The sequence below is a fragment of the Hyperolius riggenbachi genome, chromosome 9 (assembly GCF_040937935.1).
Source record: "Hyperolius riggenbachi isolate aHypRig1 chromosome 9, aHypRig1.pri, whole genome shotgun sequence".
Taxonomy (NCBI): Eukaryota; Metazoa; Chordata; class Amphibia; order Anura; family Hyperoliidae; genus Hyperolius; species Hyperolius riggenbachi.
The window spans coordinates 3,685,971-3,711,238 of NC_090654.1; the positions used below are offsets into that span (position 1 = coordinate 3,685,971).

Sequence of the window (25,268 nt, forward strand, 5' to 3'; positions counted from 1 at the left end):
CAGCAGAGACACACAGGGGAACCCGGGCCAGCAGAGACACACGGGGAACCCGGGCCAGCAGAGACACACGGGGGAACCGGGGCCAGCAGAGACACACGGGGGAACCGGGGCCAGCAGAGACAAACGGGGGAACCGGGGCCAGCAGAGACACACAGGGGAACCAGGGCCAGCAGAGACACACAGGGGAACCAGGGCCAGCAGAGACACACGGGGGAACCGGGCCAGCAGAGACACACGGGGGAACCGGGCCAGCAGAGACACACGGGGGAACCCGGGCCAGCAGAGACACACGGGGAACCCGGCCAGCAGAGACACACGGGGGGAACATGGGCCAGCAGAGACACACAGGGAAACCAGGGCCAGCAGAGACACACAGGGGAACCCGGGCCAGCAGAGACACACGGGGGAACCCGGGCCAGCAGAGACACACGGGGGAACCCGGGCCAGCAGAGACACACGGGGGAACCCGGGCCAGCAGAGACACACGGGGGAACCGGGGCCAGCAGAGACACACGGGGGAACCGGGGCCAGCAGAGACACACGGGGGAACCCGGGCCAGCAGAGACACACGGGGGAACCCGGGCCAGCAGAGACACACGGGGGAACCCGGGCCAGCAGAGACACACGGGGGAACCCGGGCCAGCAGAGACACACGGGGGAACCCGGGCCAGCAGAGACACACGGGGGAACCCGGGCCAGCAGAGACACACGGGGGAACCCGGGCCAGCAGAGGCACACGGGGGAACCCGGGCCAGCAGAGGCACACGGGGGAACCCGGGCCAGCAGAGGCACACGGGGGATCTTGGGCCACAGACACACACGAGGGAACCTGAGCCAGCAGAGACACACGGAGGAACACTGGCCAGCAGAGACACACAGGGGAACCTGGGCCAGCAGAGGTACACAGGGGAACCTGGGCCAGCAGAGGTACACAGGGGAACCTGGGCCAGCAGAGGTACACAGGGGAACCTGGGCCAGCAAAGGCACACAGGGGAACCTGGGCCAGCAAAGGCACACAGGGGAACCTGGGCCAGCAGAGACACACGGAGGAACACTGGCCAGCAGAGACACACAGGGGAACCCGGGCCAGCAGAGACACACAGGGAAACCTGGGCCAGCAGAGGCACACAGGGGAACCTGGGCCAGCAGAGGCACACAGGGGAACCTGGGCCAGCAGAGGCACACAGGGGAACCTGGGCCAGCAGAGGCACACAGGGGAGTATGGGAAACGGGACTGCAGGACTTTATGAGACTGCAAGATCACAAACACTTTTCCTGTCCTACGGACGCCAATATATCAACACGGCACACAGAAAACTGGAGCCAAATAACCCCGAGCAACCAATCCCAATGCGTGCCTCCCTCAGCAGGACATTCTGATTGGCTGATCCTGGCAGCTGCTCTAGTAGTCGGATCCGTGTTGATAAATCTCCCCTGTGTGTTGGTGAGAGTGAAGTGCAAGCTCCTGGGACTCACTCCATGCCTTGCGCTGTCTGCCTGGCGATGTCGATCAGCTGGAACATCTGGAACTTGGTCTCCTGGACATGCAGATGTTTGTATAGGCTGCTCCCCTCGCACCACTGGGTGACGATCGCCAGGTTGTCCTTCGTCATGTAGCCCATAAACAGCAGAATGTTCACATGTCGCGTTTTTCTACAACAGGGAAGTAAAATCAAACAGTTCATTCAACCAATCCAAAGCAGCCTGTATGCATGCTGGATTGTTGTGACTCTATACAATTACCAAGCTGACACATCATTGCATTCTAGCGGATCTGGGGGTGTGGCCAGCTCACAGGGACAACAAAGGGATGATTTGCATATTCAGCAGTGGTGCATTGTGGGAGACATCATATGCTCACTCCAACCTGAATTATCGCAAATACCTTCTGCAGGGGGGGGGGGGGCTGTTTCCATTACATGATCTTTGCTCCCAGCCTGCAGGGGGAGCTGTTTCCATCAGAATTCTGCTCCCAGCCTGCAGGGGGAGCTGTTTCCATCACATGATTTCTGCTCCCAGCCTGCAGAGGGGGCTGTTTCCATCACATGATTTCTGCTCCCAGCCTGCAGGGGGAGCTGTTTCCATCAGAATTCTGCTCCCAGCCTGCAGGGGGAGCTGTTTCCATCACATGATTTCTGCTCCCGGCCTGCAGGGGGAGCTGTTTCCATCAGATGATTTCTGCTCCCGGCCTGCAGGGGGGGGCTGTTTCCATCACATGATTTCTGCTCCCGGCCTGCAGGGGGAGCTGTTTCCATCACATGATTTCTGCTCCTGGCCTGCAGGGGGAGCTGTTTCCATCACATGATTTCTGCTCCTGGCCTGCAGGGGGAGCTGTTTCCATCACATGATTTCTGCTCCCAGCCTGCAGAGGGGGCTGTTTCCATCACATGATTTCTGCTCCCGGCCTGCAGAGGGGGCTGTTTCCATCAGATAATTTCTGCTCCAGGCCTGCAGGGGGAGCTGTTTCCATCAGATGATTTCTGCTCCTGGCCTGCAGGGGGAGCTGTTTCCATCAGATGATTTCTGCTCCTGGCCTGCAGGGGGAGCTGTTTCCATCAGATGATTTATGAAATACACCCACCTGAGAACAGCGACTTCATTCCTGAAGGCCTGGAACTGTTCGGGGGTTGGATCTGTGACTTTGAGGATTTTCACGGCTACGTCACCTGAGACAGATGAGAGAGGATGATAAGGGCAGGAACATCACAGCTTTGTACATTTCAGCTTAGAACAAACATTTAAACTTAAAGTGTAACTGTCGGGCATAAAATCAAAAATCAATTGTGTATTTTTATCTGGTAAACCAGTAATAAGGATGCTAACCAGGCAATCCAAAAGTTAAAATCACTATTACTTTTCTTGTTGATAAATGATCATTCCCCAGTTTCCTTGACTCTTATTTGGTACATTGCCACACAAAGAAAGTTGCAGGGCATGCTGGGTTGTCCTTTTTTGCTTGTCTACTTCCCTCTCAGACTTAAAGAGAACCTGAGGTGGGGTTCTAAGAATAATATCCGCACACAGAGGCTGGGTCTGCCTATACCGCCCAGCCTCTGTTGCTATGTAGTGTCCCCCCAGGCCCTCCCCCTGCGCTCTGCTATGCCCCCATAAATCACAGCCGCGCTGTCAACATGCAGCATGCCGCAGCGGGCTGTGTTTACCTATGTAGTGTCACTCTTGCCGCTCCCCCCGCCTCCTGCATAGCTCCGGTCCCCGCCCGCGTCCCTTCCCTCCAATCAGCGGGGAGGGAAGGAATGCAGGCGGGGACCGGAGCTATGGAGGAGGCGGGGGAGAGTGACACTACATAGGTAAACACAGCCCGCTGCGACACGCTGCGTCTCGACAGTGTGGCTGTGATTTATGGGGGCATAGCAGAGCGCAGGGGGAGCCTGGGGCGACACTACATAGCAACAGAGGCTGGGCAGTATAGGCAGACCCAGCCTCTGTGTGCGGATCTCATTCTTAGAACCCCACCTCGGGATCTCTAACTAATGCAGCCTGATTGGCTGAAGCCCTTTTCCCTCCTGTTTTCCCCTCCCACACCTCTGTTCCTCTCTGATTGGACAATATTTCTCATGCTGAGACAATGCATTTTCTATAGTGGAGGGCGGGCAATACATACACAATCGGGCAGAGGAGAGTAAGGGAGGAAATGACATCAGGATTGGCTTCAAAATAGCCACAGTTAATATGGGAAACGCCAAGAAGGATTTTCTCTTTTTTACTGTAGAAAAATCACTAAAATCAAAACGTGGACAGTACAATACATATGTTATGTAAGTAGAGCAAGTATTTATCTACTTATATATGTGATTTTTTTTCCCTAAACGTCCAGTGTAGCTGTGGAGGGTGCACCACCAGCTTGTTACTTAATGTGGCACATGTGGTATCATTTTAACCATGACGTGTTGCAGAATGCTTTTTGCTGTGTTTTAAAGCTTGTACCCACATCACATAAAAAATAGCTGGGGACAAACAACGCAAAAAGTAATTTTCAAAATGATGATCAAACTACAAGAGACATATGTGGGCCCGTGTCTTGCGTATTCTTTTTAGTCACAAACCAAATCAAAAGCAAATACATTTTCGATTTTCACATATTCTGTACTAAAATCAAAGACTTGTAAAATTAAAACAAAGCCACAGAATATGAAAGAAAAAAACTATTTTGTTACCTTAGCAACTTGGCTTTTTAAATATATATACACCATGAGGGTATATTACTATTATTTTTGCAAATAAGGTCTTGCAATCACCGATAGTGTACAATGAGAAAGCAAAAAAACAGAAAAGACCCCTTTTTTTCACAAATACAATATTGTCACCATACATTGCGCTAGGAACATATTCTAAACGTTATAATCACCAGGATGGATGAGCAAATAAAATGTGTGGGTTTAACTTATAGTTAGCACTGATTATTGTAAAGCTATACTGAATGTAAATGGAGAAATAGTGTATTTTTTCCCCTTATTTTCCCTTTAAAATGCATAGAAAATAAGATAATTACTAAACAAAATTTTCACACACTAATAATTTGTCCTAAAAAACAAAATACAGTGTATTTAGTTATAAGTAGTAATAAAGTTATTGGTGAATGAATTGGAGCAGCTTTGAGAAGTGAAAATTACTCTCGTCCTGAAGTGGTTAAAGGTGAGTAAAGCAGCCACCAGATCAATCATCAGACAGATCCCTCCGTGACTGAATGTGACCAGAGGGGTATCTATTACCTGCCCACACAATGTATCCCAGTGCCGCTGTCTGCTGGGGTACCCCCCAAAGTGTATGTCCCCCCCCCTTCCGGCCCCGAGGTGAGTGTCCTGTGTCTGGCGTCTGAACTGCCCCTGCACTGCGTAACACCAGAGTATGTAATGTCTAGTGGTGGTCAATGAGATGAGAGGGGGTCCATTTCCAGATGATGCAGCGCTATGCTAAGCTTGTATGCAAATGTATGCAGTTTGAAAATGGACCTCCTGCGGAGGTAAAATCTGTATGCATGAATTTGCATATAATATTTGCATAATCCTGTACCAACTGGAAATTTGCATGTTATTGACCATATACAGAGGAGCACTGGGTGCAGGAGATGAGGAACCCCGGAACCAGCATGGTGCAGTGAGGATGAGGCACTCTATACGGAGCGCTGGGTGCGGGAGATGATGAACCCCGGAACCAGCATGGTGCACCCAGAGGGCAGTGAGGGTGAGGCTCAGTATACAGAGAAGAGCTGGGTGCAGGAGATGATGAACCCCGGAACCAGCATGGTGCACCCAGAGGGCAGTGAGGATGAGGCACTCTATACGGAGGAGCGATGGGTGCACTAGATGATGAGCCCTGGAACCAGCATGATGCACAATGTACGGAGGAGAGCTGAGTGCAGGAGATGATGGACCCCGGAACCAGCATGGTGCAGTGAGGATGAGGCACTCTATACGGAGGAGCGATGGGTGCACTAGATGATGAGCCCTGGAACCAGCATGATGCACAATGTACGGAGGAGAGCTGAGTGCGGGAGATGATGGACCCCGGAACCAGCATGGTGCACCCGGAGGGCAGCGAGGATGAGGCACTCTAGACCAGTCTATCTCAACCAGGGTTCCTTGAGGACTCTGCAGGGGCTCCTTGGCATTTCCCCCCATCGTGGGGGAAGTATTATAGAGCACACTATAATAGGTGGTACTGTAACAAGAAGCACTAAATTGGGGGGTCAGGAGACAGTATAATGAGTGGCCGTGTAATAGGAGATAGTGAAATTAGCAGCCTAACCTATTTAAAGACTATGCCTCCTGCAAAATAAATGTAGGGGTTCCTCGAGACCAAAAACTTGTATGCAGGGGTTCCTTGAGATCCAAAAGTGATTTACAGGATTCCTCCAAGGTAAAAAGGTTGAGAAAGGCTGCTCTAGATGGAGGAGAGCTGGGTGCAGGAGATGATGAACCCCGGAACCAGCATGGTGCACAATGTATGCAGGAAAGCTGGGTCCGGGAGACTATGAACCCCAGAACCAGCATGGTGCACAATGTACGGAGGAGAGCTGAGTGCGGGAGATGATGGACCCCGGAACCAGCATGGTGCACACGGAGGGCAGCGAGGATAAGGCACAATGTATGATCCCCAGAGGGAGGCGGCCTGTGGGCATGGCGAGGACAGCTGAATGACGCACGGACAGCCCGGCAGCCTGTTATTATCCTCACAGGACGGTCATTGTCACATCTGGAAATTACAGAGTACAGCCGGGAGATCCAGAGTCACCAACACTCCCCATCCCTTCATCTTCATCCGTGGACAATTCTGCTCTGTCTTAAAGCTACCCTGTGCTGGTATCCTGTGCCCCTATCAGGGGGTAACACTGTGTCCCTATCAGGGGGTAACACCGTGCCCCTATCAGGTGGTAGCACTGTGCCCCTATCAGGCGGTAGCACTGTGCCCCTATCAGGCGGTAGCACTGTGCCCCTATCAGGCGGTAGCACTGTGCCCCTATCAGGCGGTAGCACTGTGCCCCTATCAGGCGGTAGCACTGTGCCCCTATCAGGCGGTAGCACTGTGCCCCTATCAGGTGGTAGCACTGTGCCCCTATCAGGTGGTAGCACTGTGGCCCTATCAGGCGGTAACTGTGCCCCTATCAGGCGGTAGCTCTGTGCTCCCATCAGGTGGTACCCAGTGCCCCCATCAGGTGGTAAGAAAGTAGACTGTGCTGCCTGCTGTCGCTAACATGGCTCTGCAACTCCTACAGGACTACCCGGCACTCTCCAGTGTCCTACCAGCCTGTGCCAGTGTACCAGACGATCAGGGTCATGTACACATTCATCTGACGCTCTGGTTTGTGCGGTGTGTGTAACGTGTACCAGACAGATTTCACAAGTACAGCTGGCCATACATCTAGCAATTCTGCAGCCTAATCAACCGTCCGATTCGATAGTTTTATTGAATCAGATGAAAATCGATGCTGCTAAAAGCACGCAGATATCAAACCAACAAACGGCGATTCCGGTGATACCTTTAATGACAAACTGTCCAGGTTTATTACAAGCGTGTCTGATCGAGAATTCCACAGGTGTTGAGCCAAAACCTCACTGATCTGGCCTGCTGGAAAATCTCGGTCCGACGTGGTCGTCTGTCGTCTGTGTGTGCGGCGGTAACACTGCTCAATTTCGTAATGATCATGATGCACCCCGCTGTACCCCCCCTCCCCCGCCGTTTCCTCTGCGGTGTAAATCCTCACCTGTCACATGACTCCTGACCACCTCATGCCACCCCATTTGGCCCCAGGTATGTGTGATGTCACATGCCTCACGTGGCACATGCGGTAACGGCAGACACGGGGGTGACATCAGAGGACATCAGACATTACAGCAGCAAGCCAGAATTTACAGCGCACGCGGGTACCTGGGGGACATATTAGGGGGGCGGCCAGGCAGAATGTACCTAGGGGACATATTAGGGGGGCGGCCAGGCAGGCAGCACTGATAGGCCAATGCCAGATAGATTTCATGCTGGAATTGATCGGGAATCGGTCTGCAGTGTATGGACAGCCAGCACATCTCTCTCTCTGATGAGATTGGAGAGATCGATCTGCCCACACATTACTAGATTTATGGGCACCTTAGCGTTACAGATTATATCGCACACTGCGTGGCTGCCGGCTGTGGAGGCACACACAGGGTTAATGTGCGCCGGCAGAATGTATATGATGTAATTCTCAGTGCTACGGCAACACCCAAACGTACACACCGCAGCCAAAACTTCCCTGCTTCTCCCTGCAGAAACCGCAAGAAACACAGTCCATCCAGCGACAAACTGCGAGAAGCACCATCCCCAGCGATTGCACGCCAGAAACCCGCCACAAGCGCAAAAGAAGATTGCCATACACTAATAGATCACCACTCGATGTGGCAAAACAATCAATTCTTCTCCAATCGGGACTGATTCCTACCACACACACAGTGTACACACACACACACACACACACACACACACACACTATACACACACACACACACACTGTACACACACTGTACACACACACACACTGTACACACACACAAACACTGTACACACACACAAACACTGTACACACACACAAACACTGTTCACACACACACACAAACACTGTACACACACACAAACACTGTACACACACACAAACACTGTACACACACAAACACTGTACACACACACACACACACACACACAAACACTGTACACACACACACACACACACAAACACTGTACACACACACACACAAACACTGTACACACACACACACACTGTACACACACACACACACTGTACACACACACACACACTGTACACACACACACTGTACACACACACACTGTACACACACACTGTGTACACACACACTGTGTACACACACACTGTGTACACACACACTGTGTACACACACACACACTGTGTACACACACACACACTGTGTACACGCGCACACACTGTGTACACGCGCACACACTGTGTACACGCGCACACACTGTGTACACGCGCACACACTGTGTACACGCACACACACACACACACTGTACACACACACACACACACACACTGTACACACGCACACACACATTGTACACACACACTGTACACACACACACTGTACACACGCACACACACATTGTACACACACACTGTACACACACACACTGTACACACACACACACACACACACACACACTGCACACACACACACACACACTGTACACACACACACACTGTACACACACACACACACACACATTGTACACACACACACACACACACACACACACACACACACACACACATTGTACACACACACACACACACACATTGTACACACACACGTCTATCAGCTGATGAGACCATGCGACACTACTACCTGCACCCTAACAGGTCCTGTGTGATCTCCTGCAGGCATTGCTCATAGCTAACATACACTACACGTTATACTGCACAAGCCTGACGTCCAGGAAGAATACATACTCCATTCTAGACTCTCATCCCAGGAATAGTGTGCAGACCACACACACAGCAATCTCATCACGTAATCTATCAACAACCATGAAACCAACTGAAAATCTATCCTGGCTTTTACACATTCCCCCATCAATCAAACATCAGTCTACCCCCAAACGAATAGAAAGTATAAATACAATACAATACAATAACATTTCTATAGCGCTTTTCTCTCATAGGACTCAAAGCGCTTAGGCTCTCTCAGATTCAGTAATTGGTAGTAGGATGAAGTATTCACACAACAAAAGTTATAATTCTGCAAATGCCAAACTGAACAAGTGGGTTTTCAGTCTGGATTTAAACACATCCAGGGATGGAGCTGTCCTGATCTGTTGAGGTAAGGAGTTCCAAAACGTAGGGGCAGCATGACAGAAGGCTCTGGGACCAAAAGTTTCCAAGTGGACTCTGAGAATGACTAGATTATTAGAACCTGTGGATCTGAGAATGTGGGGATTGCTACGCAGCTGCAACATTTCTTTCATGCATCCAGGGCCCAGATTATTCAGGGATTAAAATGTCAGTAGGCCGATCTTGAATAAGACCCTCCATTCTATAGGTAGCCAGTGAAGGGAGTGCAGGACTGACGTTATGTGGCAGTGACGGGGTTGGTTGGTTAGCAGTCTGGCAGCAGTATTCTGTATCCGCTGTAGGCGGTACAAGACCTTTTTTGGAAGGCCAGTGTAGAGAGCATTGCAGTAGTCCAGTCGGGATGTGATGAAGGCGTGGACTAAGGTTGGCAGATCTTCTGGGGGGATGAGGTGCTTGATTTTTGCAATGTTCTTCAGGTGAAAATAGGATGATTTCGCCACAGCAGAGATTTGAGTTCTGAAGTTTAACTCTCCATCAATTAGAACTCCCAGGCTACGCACATGATCAGAGCTGCGTAGATCCGTGCCTTCTATTCCCAGTGGTGAAGAAGTTAAGTTGTTTTGTTATCATGCGCTGCCCTCCTATCAGAAGGACTTCAGTTTTGTCTGCATTTAGTTTCAGCCAGTTGTCATTCATCCATTGCTGTAGTTCACGTAAGCAGGTGTTTATAGTTAGAGTTGGGTCTGTCACACCAGGCTTGAAGGAAAGATATAGTTGGGTGTCGTCTGCATAGCAGTGGTATGTCAGGCCATGTTTTTGGATTAGTTTTCCCAGCGGTAACATGTAAATCGTGAAAAGCAGGGGAGAGAGGATTGAGCCCTGGGGCACCCCATACTTAAGTGATACAGGGGTGGACAGGAAGGGCCCCATAGACACTTTGTGGGTTCTGCCACTCAAGAAGGATTGGAACCACTGATGAACTATGCCATCAATGCCGCCGTATTCCTGTAGCCTGTTTATCAAGATGTCATGGTCAACTGTATCAAAGGCTGCAGAAAGGTCTAGCAGTATGAGGATTGAGCACTCTCCTCTGTCTCTTGCCATGAGCAGGTGGTTGCATATTTGGATGAGGGCAGTTTCAGTGCTGTGGTGTTTCCTGAAGCCAGACTGGAATGGGTCATAACTGTTGTTTTGTAGGATTGTGGCTTCTAGCTGGAGGTAAACAGCTTTTTCAATTAGCTTACCCAGAAAGGGGAGGTTAGAGACAGGTCTGTAGCTGGTCATTGCATCTGGGTCCAGGGAGGGTTTTTTGAGGAGAGGCCTGATGATTGCTTCCTTCAGTAAAGCAGGAAATATCCCTGATTTTAGGGAACAATTAACAATTTTGAGGAATACCGGTACGAACAGGTCGGGGCAGTTCAACATGAACTGTGTTGGGCCAGGATCCAGGTCACAGGTAGTTAGGCGGAGGTGAAGGAGGATGCTTGATGTGACTTCTTCATCAATTTCTTTGAAGTTTGACCAAGGTGTTACGTTGTCTCTGCTAATGGTCTTCAGCGCTATATTAGGCTCAGATGTTGTAAGTTGGATGGCGGACCTTATAGCGGAGACTTTGTCTGTGAAGAAATGGGCAAATTGGTCACAGAGGTCCTTTGAAGACTCGATATTAAGTTTTTCACATGCCGGGTTGCAGAGTTTTTCCACTGTGCGGAACAGTTGGGCTGGTATGTTAACTGCATTTGTAATCTCTTGTGATAGAAAGGATGATTTTTTTCCCGTGATTACCTTTTGGTAGCTCTTCAAGTGGAGGATTAAGGCATGTTTGTCTTCTGGGGACTGAGATTTGCGCCACAGTCTCAAGTTTTCGGCCTTGTCTTTTCAGCTCTTTTATAGAGTTATCAAACCACCATGCATGATGGTGTGGAGTAAGATATTTGGTGCGCAGAGGAGCAATGGTCTCAAAGGTGGAGGACACACATTTGTTGTATTTAAACACCAGAGTATCAGGGTCCAAGCTGGAGTCAGTCAATTCATCAAAGCTAAGGTTATCTCGGATATGTTGAGGTGTTAGTCCTGTTAAGCGGCGATATTTTATTTGATTCTTGACCTGGTGTTTGACAGCTGGTATTGAGAGGGAGAAGTGGATAGTGTGATGGTCTGACCAGGCAACAGGATTAATTTCCACATTGGCTATTGACAGCCCAGTATGGAATATAAGGTCCAGAGTGTGACCTTTCCTGTGAGTAGCAGAGCTGATTGATTGGAGGAAGCCCAGTTCATATAAGGCACGAGGTAGCTCTATTCCAAGTTTTGAAGAGGAGTCATCCACCCATGTATTGAAATCTCCAAGAACAATCCATCTGGGGTGTTCCAGTGTTAGGTTGCATAGGAGGTCTACAAGTTCCTGAAGGAAGTCTGAGTATTTTTCTGGTGGGCGGTAGATCAGCAATATGTTAATGTTTTTCTCAGCTGAACGTTGCCCCCCTAAGCATTCAAACGAGTTGGTAGGTCCTACAGTAAGTGGTCTGATTTTCAAATTATAATCTTGTTATAGTAAACTGTGATATAATAAACATTTGGCTATACTAAACTAAGGTTCCAGGTCCCAGTCAATCCCCATTATAAGTATATGGGAGTAAAGCCTGGTATAGTAAACCCGGATAGAATAGAACTTCTGTTATAGAAAACATGTTTTTTGGCCCAGACAGGCAGCTATTTGTAGCCTGCTTACTATCTGCACACTACTCTGGGCCCAAATAAAATGACCTAAAAAGCCTCAGTGGGTGAGACCTGTGCTTCCTGTGTAAGCTGCTGCCTGATCAGTGAGAGAATTGCCTGTCATCTGTGACTTGCTTGTGCATGGCTGCAATGCTACAGTATCATCCAGACTGCACAGACATGAGGACAGAGGAGCACACTGTCAGTACTGTAGCTGCATTACCTGGGGACACCTATGCTTTCTGATTACTGAGGGGATTACCTGTCATCTGACGTGCTTGTGCATGGCTGCAACGCTACTGTATCGTCCAGGCTGCACAGACATGTGGGCAGAGGAGCACACTGTCAGTACTGTACCTGCATTACCTGGTGACACCTATGCTTCCTGTGTAAGTTGCTGCCTGATCAGTGAGAGAATTGCCTGTCATCTGTGCCTTGCTTGTGCATGGCTGCAACACTACAGCATCATCCAGGCTGCACAGACATGTGGACAGAGGAGCACACTATCAGTACTGTACCTGCATTACCTGGTGAGCCCTATGCTTCCTGTGTAAGCTGCTTTCTGATTACTGAGGGAATTACCTGACATCTGTGACTTGCTTGTGCATGGCTGCAACGCTACTGTATCGTCCAGGCTGCACAGACATGTGGACAGAGGAGCACACTATCAGTACTGTACCTGCATTACCTGGTGAGCCCTATGCTTCCTGTGTAAGCTGCAGCCTGATTACTGAGGGAGCTGCCTGTCATCTGTGACGTGCTTGTGCATGGCTGCAATGCTACAGCATCAGCCAGACTGCACAGACATGCGGACAGAGGAGCACACTATCAGTGCTGTACCTGCATTACCTGGGGACACCTATGCTTCCTGTGCAAGCTGTTACTAGAGATCGGCCGAACATCAAATTTCAGATTTGCGAACGGCAAATGCGAATTTCCGCAAAAGCTTGCGAACAGGTGAATCTGGCGACTCTCCATAGACTTCAATGGGCAGGCAAATTTTTTAATACCTACAGGGACCATTTCTGGCCAGAAAAAAGATGAAAAGCTGTTTCAAGGGGCCTAACACCTGGACCGTGGCATGTGGGAGGGGGATCCATGGCAAAAGTCCCACCAAACATTACGTAGTTGACTCAGAGTCGTGTTTCAAACTGTAAAGGGCAGAAATCCCATTGCACTCCTAAACTGGTGGAATAAAGTGCTTTAAAACGTCCAGCGTGTGTACATGTCAATCAGGAAGTGTAAGGGTTACGCCCACTTCACACTGATAGATAAATCGACGCGTTTAACGCAGCGTAGTCCGCAAACAACCGCAAAGACCTTTAGTGATTATGTCAGGTGAGCATTGCTTTGCTTTTACTAGTTGACACCTCCAGGACATAAATGTTAGTCCTCTCGGAGGCAATCTTTGTGTAGTGGTGTGTAGTGGCCACCGTGCTTGTGCACACAACCGAGGAGTGCAGTCGATCACAGTTTTCCAGCCTCTATGGTCAGGCTGAGATAATTCAATGACAAATACCGGTAAGTCAAAAAAATACTGATTCTGCATTGAGGCCTTATACAGGGCCAGTATGGATACTAGATGCCAGTAGTGGTGTGAAGGATTATTGGGTTACGATCAGTGCACTAAGAGGACCGGTAGACCTGCCTCCAACAGCTAACTTGTGCACTGGACACAGAACAGCAATACAATAGCAAGAAAAACAATGTATCAGCCCTAAGAAGGTCGTAGCTGTTCAGGACAATGTGGTAGCAGCAAGAATCTGCATTGAGGGCACAGAACGCAGGCCTACCTAACGCTCTCCCTGTCACTCATCTGCCTAGCACAGAAGCCAAACACAGACTGCAAAATAGCTGCTGTGCTGGCTTTCTGATAGGTGGTTAGGGGGGGGGGTCCAGGTGGCAGGGATAGCTGATTGGCTGCCATGTGTCTGCTGACTCTAAGGTAAGGTGTCAAAGTTTAGCTCAATGATGATGTACAGAGGGCGGGTTGAACATGCCATGTATTTTCCTGAGGGGGAAAACGCGAACACCCCTTGTTCGCCACAAAAAAAAGTTTGGCCCATCTCTAGCTGTTACATGATTATTGCATGCAAATCCCTGCATACTGGAGCACAGTGTATTATGATCAAGCTTATGCCTGTGCTCACTTGCTGAAGCATTGAAAAGAAAATGGGACTCGGAAATTATTGGCTGAATTAAGATCCAGAGCTATAGTATACTTTATGTGCTGGAGTCTGACCATTTCTGATATAGTAAACTACTTGGCCCGGCCCCATGGAGTTTACTATAAAGGGATTCTGCTGTATAGATAAAACTAAGACGGCAGAAGCAGGGACGTTTCCTTTTTCTCAAACGTAATCGCTGTACAAAAACCACAAACTTACAACACAAAGTCATAATCGCAGTCGCTAGGTGATTCATCATTGCATTTCACAACCAAGTGTGAATGGGCCCAAAGTGACTACAGCGGGTACACAGAATGAACTGTTCTGGCATACGGGAATCTCTTATAGCGGACCTGAACTCAGGACTTCCTCTCCGCTCTAACACATGTGCAACAGCATAGTAACCTTTACAGAAAAACATGTCTTTGTTACAGCTGATACAAATCCTGCAATACATCTGCAGTGTGTCTACTTCCTGCTTTCACGGAAGCAGACATAGGGTTAACATCCTGTGTTTACAAATTAGCCGCTCTGCTGAGGCAGCCAGCTGACACAGCAAAAAGAACAAATTGCAACTTGTGCTTAAAGGCTCATACACACATCAGACCATAGTATTTGGAAAATGAAAGATCACAGACCAATCTTACCACCCTTCATGTAGTATGAGAGCCATACCTACACAGTCTATTCTATGGAGCTGCACTCCCCATCAGATAGAAATCTTACCCCCTTCCGTGTAGTATGAGAGCCATACCTACACAGTCTATTCTATGGAGCTGCACTCCCCATCAGACAGAAATCTTACCCCCTTCCATGTAGTATGAGAGCCATACCTACACAGTCTATTCTATGGAGCTGCACTCCCCATCAGACAGAAATCTTACCCCCTTCCATGTAGTATGAGAGCCACACCTACACAGTCTATTCTATGGAGCTGCACTCCCCATCAGACAGAAATCTTACCCCCTTCCGTGTAGTATGAGAGCCATACCTACACAGTCTATTCTATGGAGCTGAACTCCCCATCAGACAGAAATCTTACCCCCTTCCATGTAGTATGAGAGCCATACCTACACAGTCTATTCTATGGAGCTGCACTCCCCATCAGATAGAAATCTTACCCCCTTCCATGTAGTATGAGAGCCACACCTACACAGTCTATTCTATGGAGCTGCACTCCCCATCAGACAGAAATCTTACCCCCTTCCATGTAGTATGAGAGCCACACCTACACAGTCTATTCTATGGAGCTGAACTCCCCTTCAGACAGAAATCTTTGCAAGATGCTGCACACAAAGATGCTGTACACATGGAACAGATCAGTATCTGCAAAAGATCACTTCCTGCAAAAAATCAGTTTCTGCAAAATGCATTCATAGTCTATGATATCTGCAGATCATCATACACACCTTGTTTACCGGACAATCATCTGCAGATCAGATCCACCAGGATGGATTTTCAGATCTGCAGATGATTGTCAGATATGCAGATGAATGTCTGTTAAACAAGGTGTGTATGATGATCTGCAGATCTCATAGACTATGAATGCATTTTGCAGGAACGGATCTTTTGCAGATACTGATCTGTTGCATGTGTGTACAGCATCTGTGTGTGCAGCATCTTGCAAAGATTTTTTTCTGATGGGGAGTTCAGCTCCATAGAATAGACTGTGTAGGTATGGCTCTCATACTACATGGAAGGGGGTAACATTGGTCTGTGATCTTTCATTTTCCAAAGACTTATCTGATGTGTGTATGAGCCTTTTGTCAGCGATGAGGGGGTATTAGGCAGGCTAAACTCTCATACAGGGTACATTTGTCTGTTTTCCTTTTGTCCTGTGCAAGAGGTCACGTCCACTTTAAGGCTCTGGCAATTGCTTTATGGTCCACAACTCATTTTAGGCCCAACTGCAAACGTGACATTTGCTTCTATTCGGTTGTCTGCAGATCAGAGCGAGGGGTGAAGTGCTTATGGCAGAGTGTATGGTGGAGGGAGTGGTTAGCACAGTGCGGATTGGTACTTACCATGCCATTTGCCTTTGTACACCGTCCCGAAAGACCCGGAGCCTATCCTGGTGGAGAGCATGACCTCGCTGGCCTCAATCTCCCAGTAGTAGCTGGAGTCTCGCTGTCCTCGTGAGCGCTGCGGAAGAAATGGAGGATCATGGGAAAAATGTACACAATCATACGTGAGAAGCAGTGACACAGATAAGTGGTATGACCATTCCACTCCACAATCCATCAGCCCTGAAGCCAGATTATCCCCCCCCCCCCCCATACTATATAGAGGTGGTAAAATTGGCCAAACATTGGGCAATCAAAATTGGATGTGTGTATGCACCCTTCTAAAGGAGCACGAAAAGACAGCTACAGAAACAACAGCCGTCTACTGCTGATGTGCTCTAAGGAAGAGTCGAGCCTCCAAAAACACAATAAGGTCTCATACTGGAGCATTTACCAGCGATTTCAGTGGTTGGTGATCGCTAGCGTTTTTGAAAAGCGATACTGCATTGCAGAGTGTATGGCCGTGTTCTCACCGTAGTGCTCGGCAGCGATTAGCTGAAATAACAAAGGTAGCGCATTCAGCATCTTTAAGCGGTTTTTAGCGATTACGTTTCAATGTTAAATAATCGCAAAACGAAAGTACTCCAAAATTGGTTTCCCATACAGTGAAAAGTCGTAGGAAAATCGCCTTGCAGAATGATACAGATTTTGCTAGCGTTTGGCGTTTCCAAGTGTGACTGGGGCCTCAGGCCAAGGCCCGCTACATCGCTTTCAGCCACGGTTTGGAATCGCTGGTGAAGCCAAAAGCACCAGGATAATGAAAGCCAATGGTGCGGAGCCCACAAGGTGATTTGCCAAGATTGCAGATGCGGGCCCTGTGCGATTATCGGAGGATTTAACAGAGGCAGCGAATGCCCAAATTCACTTTCCTCTCCAGCTAAAAAATGTGCCTAACATTGCGGACACGCTCAGGACATTACCTGAGCATCCGCTTAAAGGACAACTGAAGTGAGAGGGATATGGAGGCTAACATCATTATATCCTGTTAATGCAGATTGCCTGGCTGTCCTGCTGAGCCTCTGCCTCTACTACATTTAGCCATAGCCCCTGAACAAGCATGCAGCAGATCAGGTGCTCTGACTGAAATGTGACTGGATTAGCTGCAGGCTTGTTTCAGGTGTGTGATTTAGACACTACTGCAGCCAGAGAGATCAGCAGGAAACCAGTATTGTTTAACAGGAAATAAATATGGCAGCCTCCATATCACTCCCACTTAAGGTTCCCTTGGTGTCTGTAGATTGAATTCAGTGACACTCACGATCTTGTTCTTCTCCTGGCCGCTGGACGCTGCAGACTTCTCTCTGTGGGTTGGGGCCGGCGTTTTGGACTGAGACCACCCGGTAGGACTGACGTTATTGGGACTCCCTGACAATAAGAGGAGAGCCGATCAGAAGACCCGCTAGTATTATACAACGGGGGAGAGAAACCGACAAAATGCAGCTTCACTTACCTGATTCACTGTGAATTCTGACTGCATCCTGAAACACAAAGCATAGAGCGTCATTAGTGCAGCACTGAGGAGGAATCCAGCTAATCACACCCACAAACACAGCTCTACTCAGAAGGCCACCAATAACTGTAACAGACCTCTCTGCTGACACGTTTCACAATCCAGCAAAGAGGTCATGCTATGGATAGGAGAGCAGCTCCATGGAGGAGGCAAAGCCAACCAGAACTAAAGAGAAGCTTCAAAATCCAATCAAGTTATTAGACCCATCATTACATAGACCTGTTCACCTATCTGTAAGATCATTCGAGATAAGCGGTCTCTAGAAACAGGTTCACCCTCTCCCAAGATAACGTGTCATGTCTGCCTAGACGTGACCGATAACTAAGACAGCTCAGATACAGAACCTTCTGGAAACGACAGCTGCGAGGGACAACTTACACTTTTTTCAACAGACAATATTGAATCTAGAAAATCCACCCCTGAAAACCTATTACAAATCACTTTCCACCAGGGCCGGGTCAAGCTCCAGTGGCCGCAAGGGAAAGAGTGACATGGTTAGCAGAGGGGAGAGGGTCTTACATCAACTTCCTGTGTCTTACACCAACCTTCTGTGAACCACAGTCCCGCCTCCTCAGGAAGACACGTGGGTATGCTGAGAAGTGTAGTCTGCCATTGCTTTATTCTGACTACTTTGCATGTCACATGGTCACAGCTGATTGCCCCGCCCACCAGCTGTACGCAGAGAGGAGAGGAAGCGGGCTGTGCTGCAATGGCAGCATGCTTATCCTATGAATGGATATTCTGCCCGGCCCTGGCTGCTGATAGGATCTGCCTGGCTCAGCTTGGGTGTAGCGGGCAACAGTCATGCAGGCAGAGGGAGATCTCTGCACACCCAGAGGTTAGACTCACACAGTAACACAGCACAGCAAACCTGCAGCCAACAAAGCCAAACTATTCACACACAAGACAACACAGAAGAACGCCAAAATGTCAGAACCACCCAACCACAGGGCCCATGAACTAACCCTCCCCCCCCCCCCCGCCCCTTCCCCCGGCCCTGGGCACCAACCATTATCCCATCACATTCACTTTACTAGACACAGGTGAAGATGTGAAATGGCCAATCCTAAGCTCCGCTGTCTCTTCTCTTCAGAGGACACTGTGATATATCAGGTGACCTCTGTACGAGCAGTTATTAGTGGTGGGGAAGGCCCCAGATCTAGCATGATCTAGACAATGACAAGGGCCCCCGATCCAGCATGATCTAGACAATGACAAGGGCCCCCGATCCAGCATGATCTACACAATGACAAGGGCCCCCGATCCAGCATGATCTACACAATGACAAGGGCCCCCAATCCAGCATGATCTAGACAATGACAAGGGCCCCCGATCCAGCATGATCTAGACAATGACAAGGGCCCCTGATCCAGCATGTTCTAGACAATGACAAGGGCCCCCGATCCAGCATGATATAGACAATGACAAGGGCCCCCGATCCAGCATAATATAGATAATGACAAGTGCCCCCAATCCAGCATGATATATATACACAATGACAAGGGCCCCCAATCCAGCATGATATATATACAATGACAAGGGCCCCCAATCCAGCATGATATATATACACAATGACAAGGGCCCCCAATCCAGCATAATATATACAATGACAAGGGCCCCCAATCCAGCATGATATATATACAATGACAAGGGCCCTGATCCAGCATGATATATACATTGACAAGAGACCACAGCATGCAGATTAGTCACATGACCAGGTCACATGCCACCCAGCAGGCCACTACAGAAAGCAAGGCTAGAGATACATACTCTGCCCCACAGACAGAGGCGCCTGCCCAGAGATTTGGGAGAAGAGTCCAGCCAGTTATTCTAGGCAGAGATAATAAAATATAACAGCGATGAAGAGAGGAGTGTCCCCGGGAATAAGAGAGACATGTTACAGGAATAATAACAGCGTGAGGTCATCATCAGCACTCGCTGTCACAAGCCCCTCCCCCGCTGACATCACACACACAGCAATTACCTCAATGAGTCTGCTGTCCACGGGCAGGGTGGTGCTCACCATGTGGACGTTGGGTGTGGACGTGGAGCGCTGCCTCCTGGAGAGCGCTCCCTCGGAGGACGGACTTGGGGCGGAGAAGTTGAAGGGCTGAGGGGTGGAGTATCTGTGCTGGGAGCTGAGCGGGAGAGATTACATTGTATCAGGTTACATGTGCTGAGCGGGAGAGATTACATTGTATCAGGTTACATGTGCTGAACGGGAGAGATTACATTGTATCAGGTGACATGTGCTGAGCGGGAGAGATTACATTGTATCAGGTTACATGTGCTGAGCGGGAGAGATTACATTGTATCAGGTTACATGTGCTGAGCAGGAGAGATTACATTGTATCAGGTTACATGTGCTGAGCAGGAGAGATTACATTGTATCAGGTTACATGTGCTGAGCGGGAGAGATTACATTGTATCAGGTTACATGTGCTGAGCGGGAGAGATTACATTGTATCAGGTTACATGTGCTGAGCAGGAGAGATTACATTGTATCAGGTTACATGTGCTGAGCAGGAGAGATTACATTGTATCAGGTTACATGTGCTGAGCAGGAGAGATTACATTGTATCAGGTTACATGTGCTGAGCGGGAGAGATTACATTGTATCAGGTTACATGTGCTGAGCAGGAGAGATTACATTGTATCAGGTTACATGTGCTGAGCAGGAGAGATTACATTGTATCAGGTTACATGTGCTGAGCGGTAGAGATTACATTGTATCAGGTTACATGTGCTGAGCGGGAGAGATTACATTGTATCAGGTTACATGTGCTGAGCAGGAGAGATTACATTGTATCAGGTTACATGTGCTGAGCAGGAGAGATTACATTGTATCAGGTTACATGTGCTGAGCGGGAGAGATTACATTGTATCAGGTTACATGTGCTGAGCAGGAGAGATTACATTGTATCAGGTTACATGTGCTGAGCAGGAGAGATTACATTGTATCAGGTTACATGTGCTGAGCGGAAGAGAGTACATTGTATCAGGTTACATGTGCTGAGCAGGAGAGATTACATTGCATCAGGTTACATGTGCTGAGCAGGAGAGATTACATTGTATCAGGTTACATGTGCTGAGCAGGAGAGATTACATTGTATCAGGTGACATGTGCTGAGCGGGAGAGATTACATTGTATCAGGTGACATGTGCTGAGCAGGAGAGATTACATTGTATCAGGTTACATGTGCTGAGCAGGAGAGATTACATTGTATTAGGTTACATGTGCTGAGCAGGAGAGATTACATTGTATCAGGTTACATGTGCTGAGCAGGAGAGATTACATTGTATCAGGTTACATGTGCTGAGCGGGAGAGATTACATTGTATTAGGTTACATGTGCTGAGTGGGAGAGATTACATTGTATCAGGTTACATGTGCTGAGCAGGAGAGATTACATTGTATCAGGTTACATGTGCTGAGCAGGAGAGATTACATTGTATCAGGTTACATGTGCTGAGCAGGAGAGATTACATTGTATCAGGTGACATGTGCTGAGCGGGAGAGATTACATTGTATCAGGTGACATGTGCTGAGCGGGAGAGATTACATTGTATCAGGTTACATGTGCTGAGCGGTAGAGATTACATTGTATCAGGTTACATGTGCTGAGCGGGAGAGATTACATTGTATCAGGTTACATGTGCTGAGCGGGAGAGATTACATTGTATCAGGTTACATGTGCTGAGCAGGAGAGATTACATTGTATTAGGTTACATGTGCTGAGCAGGAGAGATTACATTATATCAGGTTACATGTGCTGAGCGGGAGAGATTACATTGTATCAGGTTACATGTGCTGAGCGGGAGAGATTACATTGTATCAGGTGACATGTGCTGAGCGGGAGAGATTACATTGCATCAGGTGACATGTGCTGAGCGGGAAAGATTACATTGTTATCTGTGCTGGGAGCTGAGCGGGAGAGATTACATTGTATCAGGTTACATGTGCTGAGCAGGAGAGATTACATTGTATCAGGTTACATGTGCTGAGCGGGAGAGATTACATTGTATCAGGTTACATGTGCTGAGCGGTAGAGATTACATTGTATCAGGTTACATGTGCTGAGCAGGAGAGATTACATTGTATCAGGTTACATGTGCTGAGCAGGAGAGATTACATTGTATCAGGTTACATGTGCTGAGCAGGAGAGATTACATTGTATCAGGTTACATGTGCTGAGCGGGAGAGATTACATTGTATCAGGTTACATGTGCTGAGCGGTAGAGATTACATTGTATTAGGTTACATGTGCTGAGCGGGAGAGATTACACTGTATCAGGTTACATGTGCTGAGTGGGAGAGATTACATTGTATCAGGTTACATGTGCTGAGCGGGAGAGATTACATTGTATCAGGTTACATGTGCTGAGCGGGAGAGATTACATTGTATCAGGTTACATGTGCTGAGCAGGAGAGATTACATTGTTATCTGTGCTGGGAGCTGAGCGGGAGAGATTACATTGTATCAGGTTACATGTGCTGAGCGGGAGAGATTACATTGTATCAGGTTACATGTGCTGAGCGGGAGAGATTACATTGTATCAGGTTACATGTGCTGAGCGGGAGAGATTACATTGTATCAGGTGACATGTGCTGAGCAGGAGAGATTACATTGTATCAGGTTACATGTGCTGAGCGGGATAGATTACATTGTATCAGGTTAAATGTGCTGAGCGGGAGAGATTACATTGTTATCTGTGCTGGGAGCTGAGCGGGAGAGATTACATTGTATCAGGTTACATGTGCTGAGCAGGAGAGATTACATTGTATCAGGTTACATGTGCTGAGCAGGAGAGATTACATTGTTATCTGTGCTGGGAGCTGAGCGGGAGAGATTACATTGTATCAGGTTACATGTGCTGAGCAGGAGAGATTACATTGTTATCTGTGCTGGGAGCTGAGCGGGAGAGATTACATTGTATCAGGTTACATGTGCTGAGCAGGAGAGATTACATTGTATCAGGTTACATGTGCTGAGCGGGAGAGATTACATTGTATCAGGTTACATGTGCTGAGCGGTAGAGATTACATTGTATCAGGTTACATGTGCTGAGCAGGAGAGATTACATTGTATCAGGTTACATGTGCTGAGCAGGAGAGATTACATTGTATCAGGTTACATGTGCTGAGCAGGAGAGATTACATTGTATCAGGTTACATGTGCTGAGCGGGAGAGATTACATTGTATCAGGTTACATGTGCTGAGCGGTAGAGATTACATTGTATTAGGTTACATGTGCTGAGCGGGAGAGATTACACTGTATCAGGTTACATGTGCTGAGTGGGAGAGATTACATTGTATCAGGTTACATGTGCTGAGCGGGAGAGATTACATTGTATCAGGTTACATGTGCTGAGCGGGAGAGATTACATTGTATCAGGTTACATGTGCTGAGCAGGAGAGATTACATTGTTATCTGTGCTGGGAGCTGAGCGGGAGAGATTACATTGTATCAGGTTACATGTGCTGAGCGGGAGAGATTACATTGTATCAGGTTACATGTGCTGAGCGGGAGAGATTACATTGTATCAGGTTACATGTGCTGAGCGGGAGAGATTACATTGTATCAGGTGACATGTGCTGAGCAGGAGAGATTACATTGTATCAGGTTAAATGTGCTGAGCGGGAGAGATTACATTGTTATCTGTGCTGGGAGCTGAGCGGGAGAGATTACATTGTATCAGGTTACATGTGCTGAGCAGGAGAGATTACATTGTATCAGGTTACATGTGCTGAGCAGGAGAGATTACATTGTTATCTGTGCTGGGAGCTGAGCGGGAGAGATTACATTGTATCAGGTTACATGTGCTGAGCAGGAGAGATTACATTGTTATCTGTGCTGGGAGCTGAGCGGGAGAGATTACATTGTATCAGGTTACATGTGCTGAGCAGGAGAGATTACATTGTTATCTGTGCTGGGAGCTGAGCGGGAGAGATTACATTGTATCAGGTTACATGTGCTGAGCAGGAGAGATTACATTGTTATCTGTGCTGGGAGCTGAGCGGGAGAGATTACATTGTATCAGGTTACATGTGCTGAGCAGGAGAGATTACATTGTATCAGGTTACATGTGCTGAGCAGGAGAGATTACATTGTTATCTGTGCTGGGAGCTGAGCGGGAGAGATTACATTGTATCAGGTTACATGTGCTGAGCAGGAGAGATTACATTGTATCAGGTTACATGTGCTGAGCAGGAGAGATTACATTGTTATCTGTGCTGGGAGCTGAGCGGGAGAGATTACATTGTATCAGGTTACATGTGCTGAGCAGGAGAGATTACATTGTTATCTGTGCTGGGAGCTGAGCGGGAGAGATTACATTGTATCAGGTTACATGTGCTGAGCAGGAGAGATTACATTGTTATCTGTGCTGGGAGCTGAGCGGGAGAGATTACATTGTATCAGGTTACATGTGCTGAGCAGGAGAGATTACATTGTATCAGGTTACATGTGCTGAGCAGGAGAGATTACATTGTTATCTGTGCTGGGAGCTGAGCGGGAGAGATTACATTGTATCAGGTTACATGTGCTGAGCAGGAGAGATTACATTGTATCAGGTTACATGTGCTGAGCAGGAGAGATTACATTGTTATCTGTGCTGGGAGCTGAGCGGGAGAGATTACATTGTATCAGGTTACATGTGCTGAGCAGGAGAGATTACATTGTTATCTGTGCTGGGAGCTGAGCAGGAGAGATTACATTGTATCAGGTTACATGTGCTGAGCGGGAGAGAGTACATTGTATCAGGTTACATGTGCTGAGCGGGAGAGATTACATTGTATCAGGTTACATGTGCTGAGCAGGAGAGATTACATTGTTATCTGTGCTGGGAGCTGAGCGGGAGAGATTACATTGTATCAGGTTACATGTGCTGAACGGCTAATTACAGGGAGGGGAGCAATACTGACAATAGCAATCGTTCTTACAGTGTCAAAGTTACAAAAGTAAATACTTACCTAAGGAGATCTTCCCACGCCGTCCTCCGGTTCCCTGTTACAAAGTTCCCTGAAGATCACCGACAAGGGCTTGTACTGCACCTGCGCTAATACAGCCACGCCTGCACAGTAATCTGGAGCCGCACATGCAGGCATGGCCGTGTAACACTGCGCAGGCGTGGCTGTACTATCCCGCAGACATGGCTTTGTGCTATTGCGCAGGTGTGGCTGTACTATCGCTCAGGCTGGCCGCGTGCCATCGTGCAGGCGTAGGTGTGTGCCATCGTGCAGGCGTAGGTGTGTGCCATCGTGCAGGCGTAGGTGTGTGCTATCGCGCAAGCGTGGCTGTACTATCCCGCAGGCGTGGCTTTGTGCTATTGCGCAGGTGTGGCTGTAATATCGCGCAGGCTGGCCGCATGCCATCGTGCAGGCGTGGCTGTGCTATCAAGCAGGCCTGGCCACTCTATTGCGCAGGAGTGGCCACTCTATCGCGCAGGCTGGCCGCGTGCCATCGTGCAGGCGTGGGTGTGTGCCATCG

General features: G+C 48.4%; 1 protein-coding gene across 12 annotated transcripts in view; it reads right to left on the bottom strand.

Annotated features, from left to right (window-relative positions):
• The window catches only part of RAF1 (Raf-1 proto-oncogene, serine/threonine kinase), a 152,877-nt gene that overhangs the window by 24,388 nt on the left and 103,221 nt on the right, over positions 1-25,268 (bottom strand). For 7 of the 12 annotated variants that reach the window (XM_068251799.1, XM_068251802.1, XM_068251801.1 and 4 more), the window contains exons 7-13: positions 19,763-19,916; positions 19,549-19,608; positions 17,719-17,746; positions 17,527-17,633; positions 16,230-16,347; positions 2,582-2,666; positions 1,477-1,653 (exon numbers count right to left, since the gene is read on the bottom strand). In XM_068251799.1, coding sequence (XP_068107900.1) covers positions 1,477-1,653; positions 2,582-2,666; positions 16,230-16,347; positions 17,527-17,633; positions 17,719-17,746; positions 19,549-19,608; positions 19,763-19,916 — 729 coding nt within the window. The remainder of the gene's footprint in view (positions 1-1,476; positions 1,654-2,581; positions 2,667-16,229; positions 16,348-17,526; positions 17,634-17,718; positions 17,747-19,548; positions 19,609-19,762; positions 19,917-25,268) is intronic. The other 5 variants (XM_068251808.1, XM_068251805.1, XM_068251804.1 and 2 more) reach the window with 1 other exon arrangement.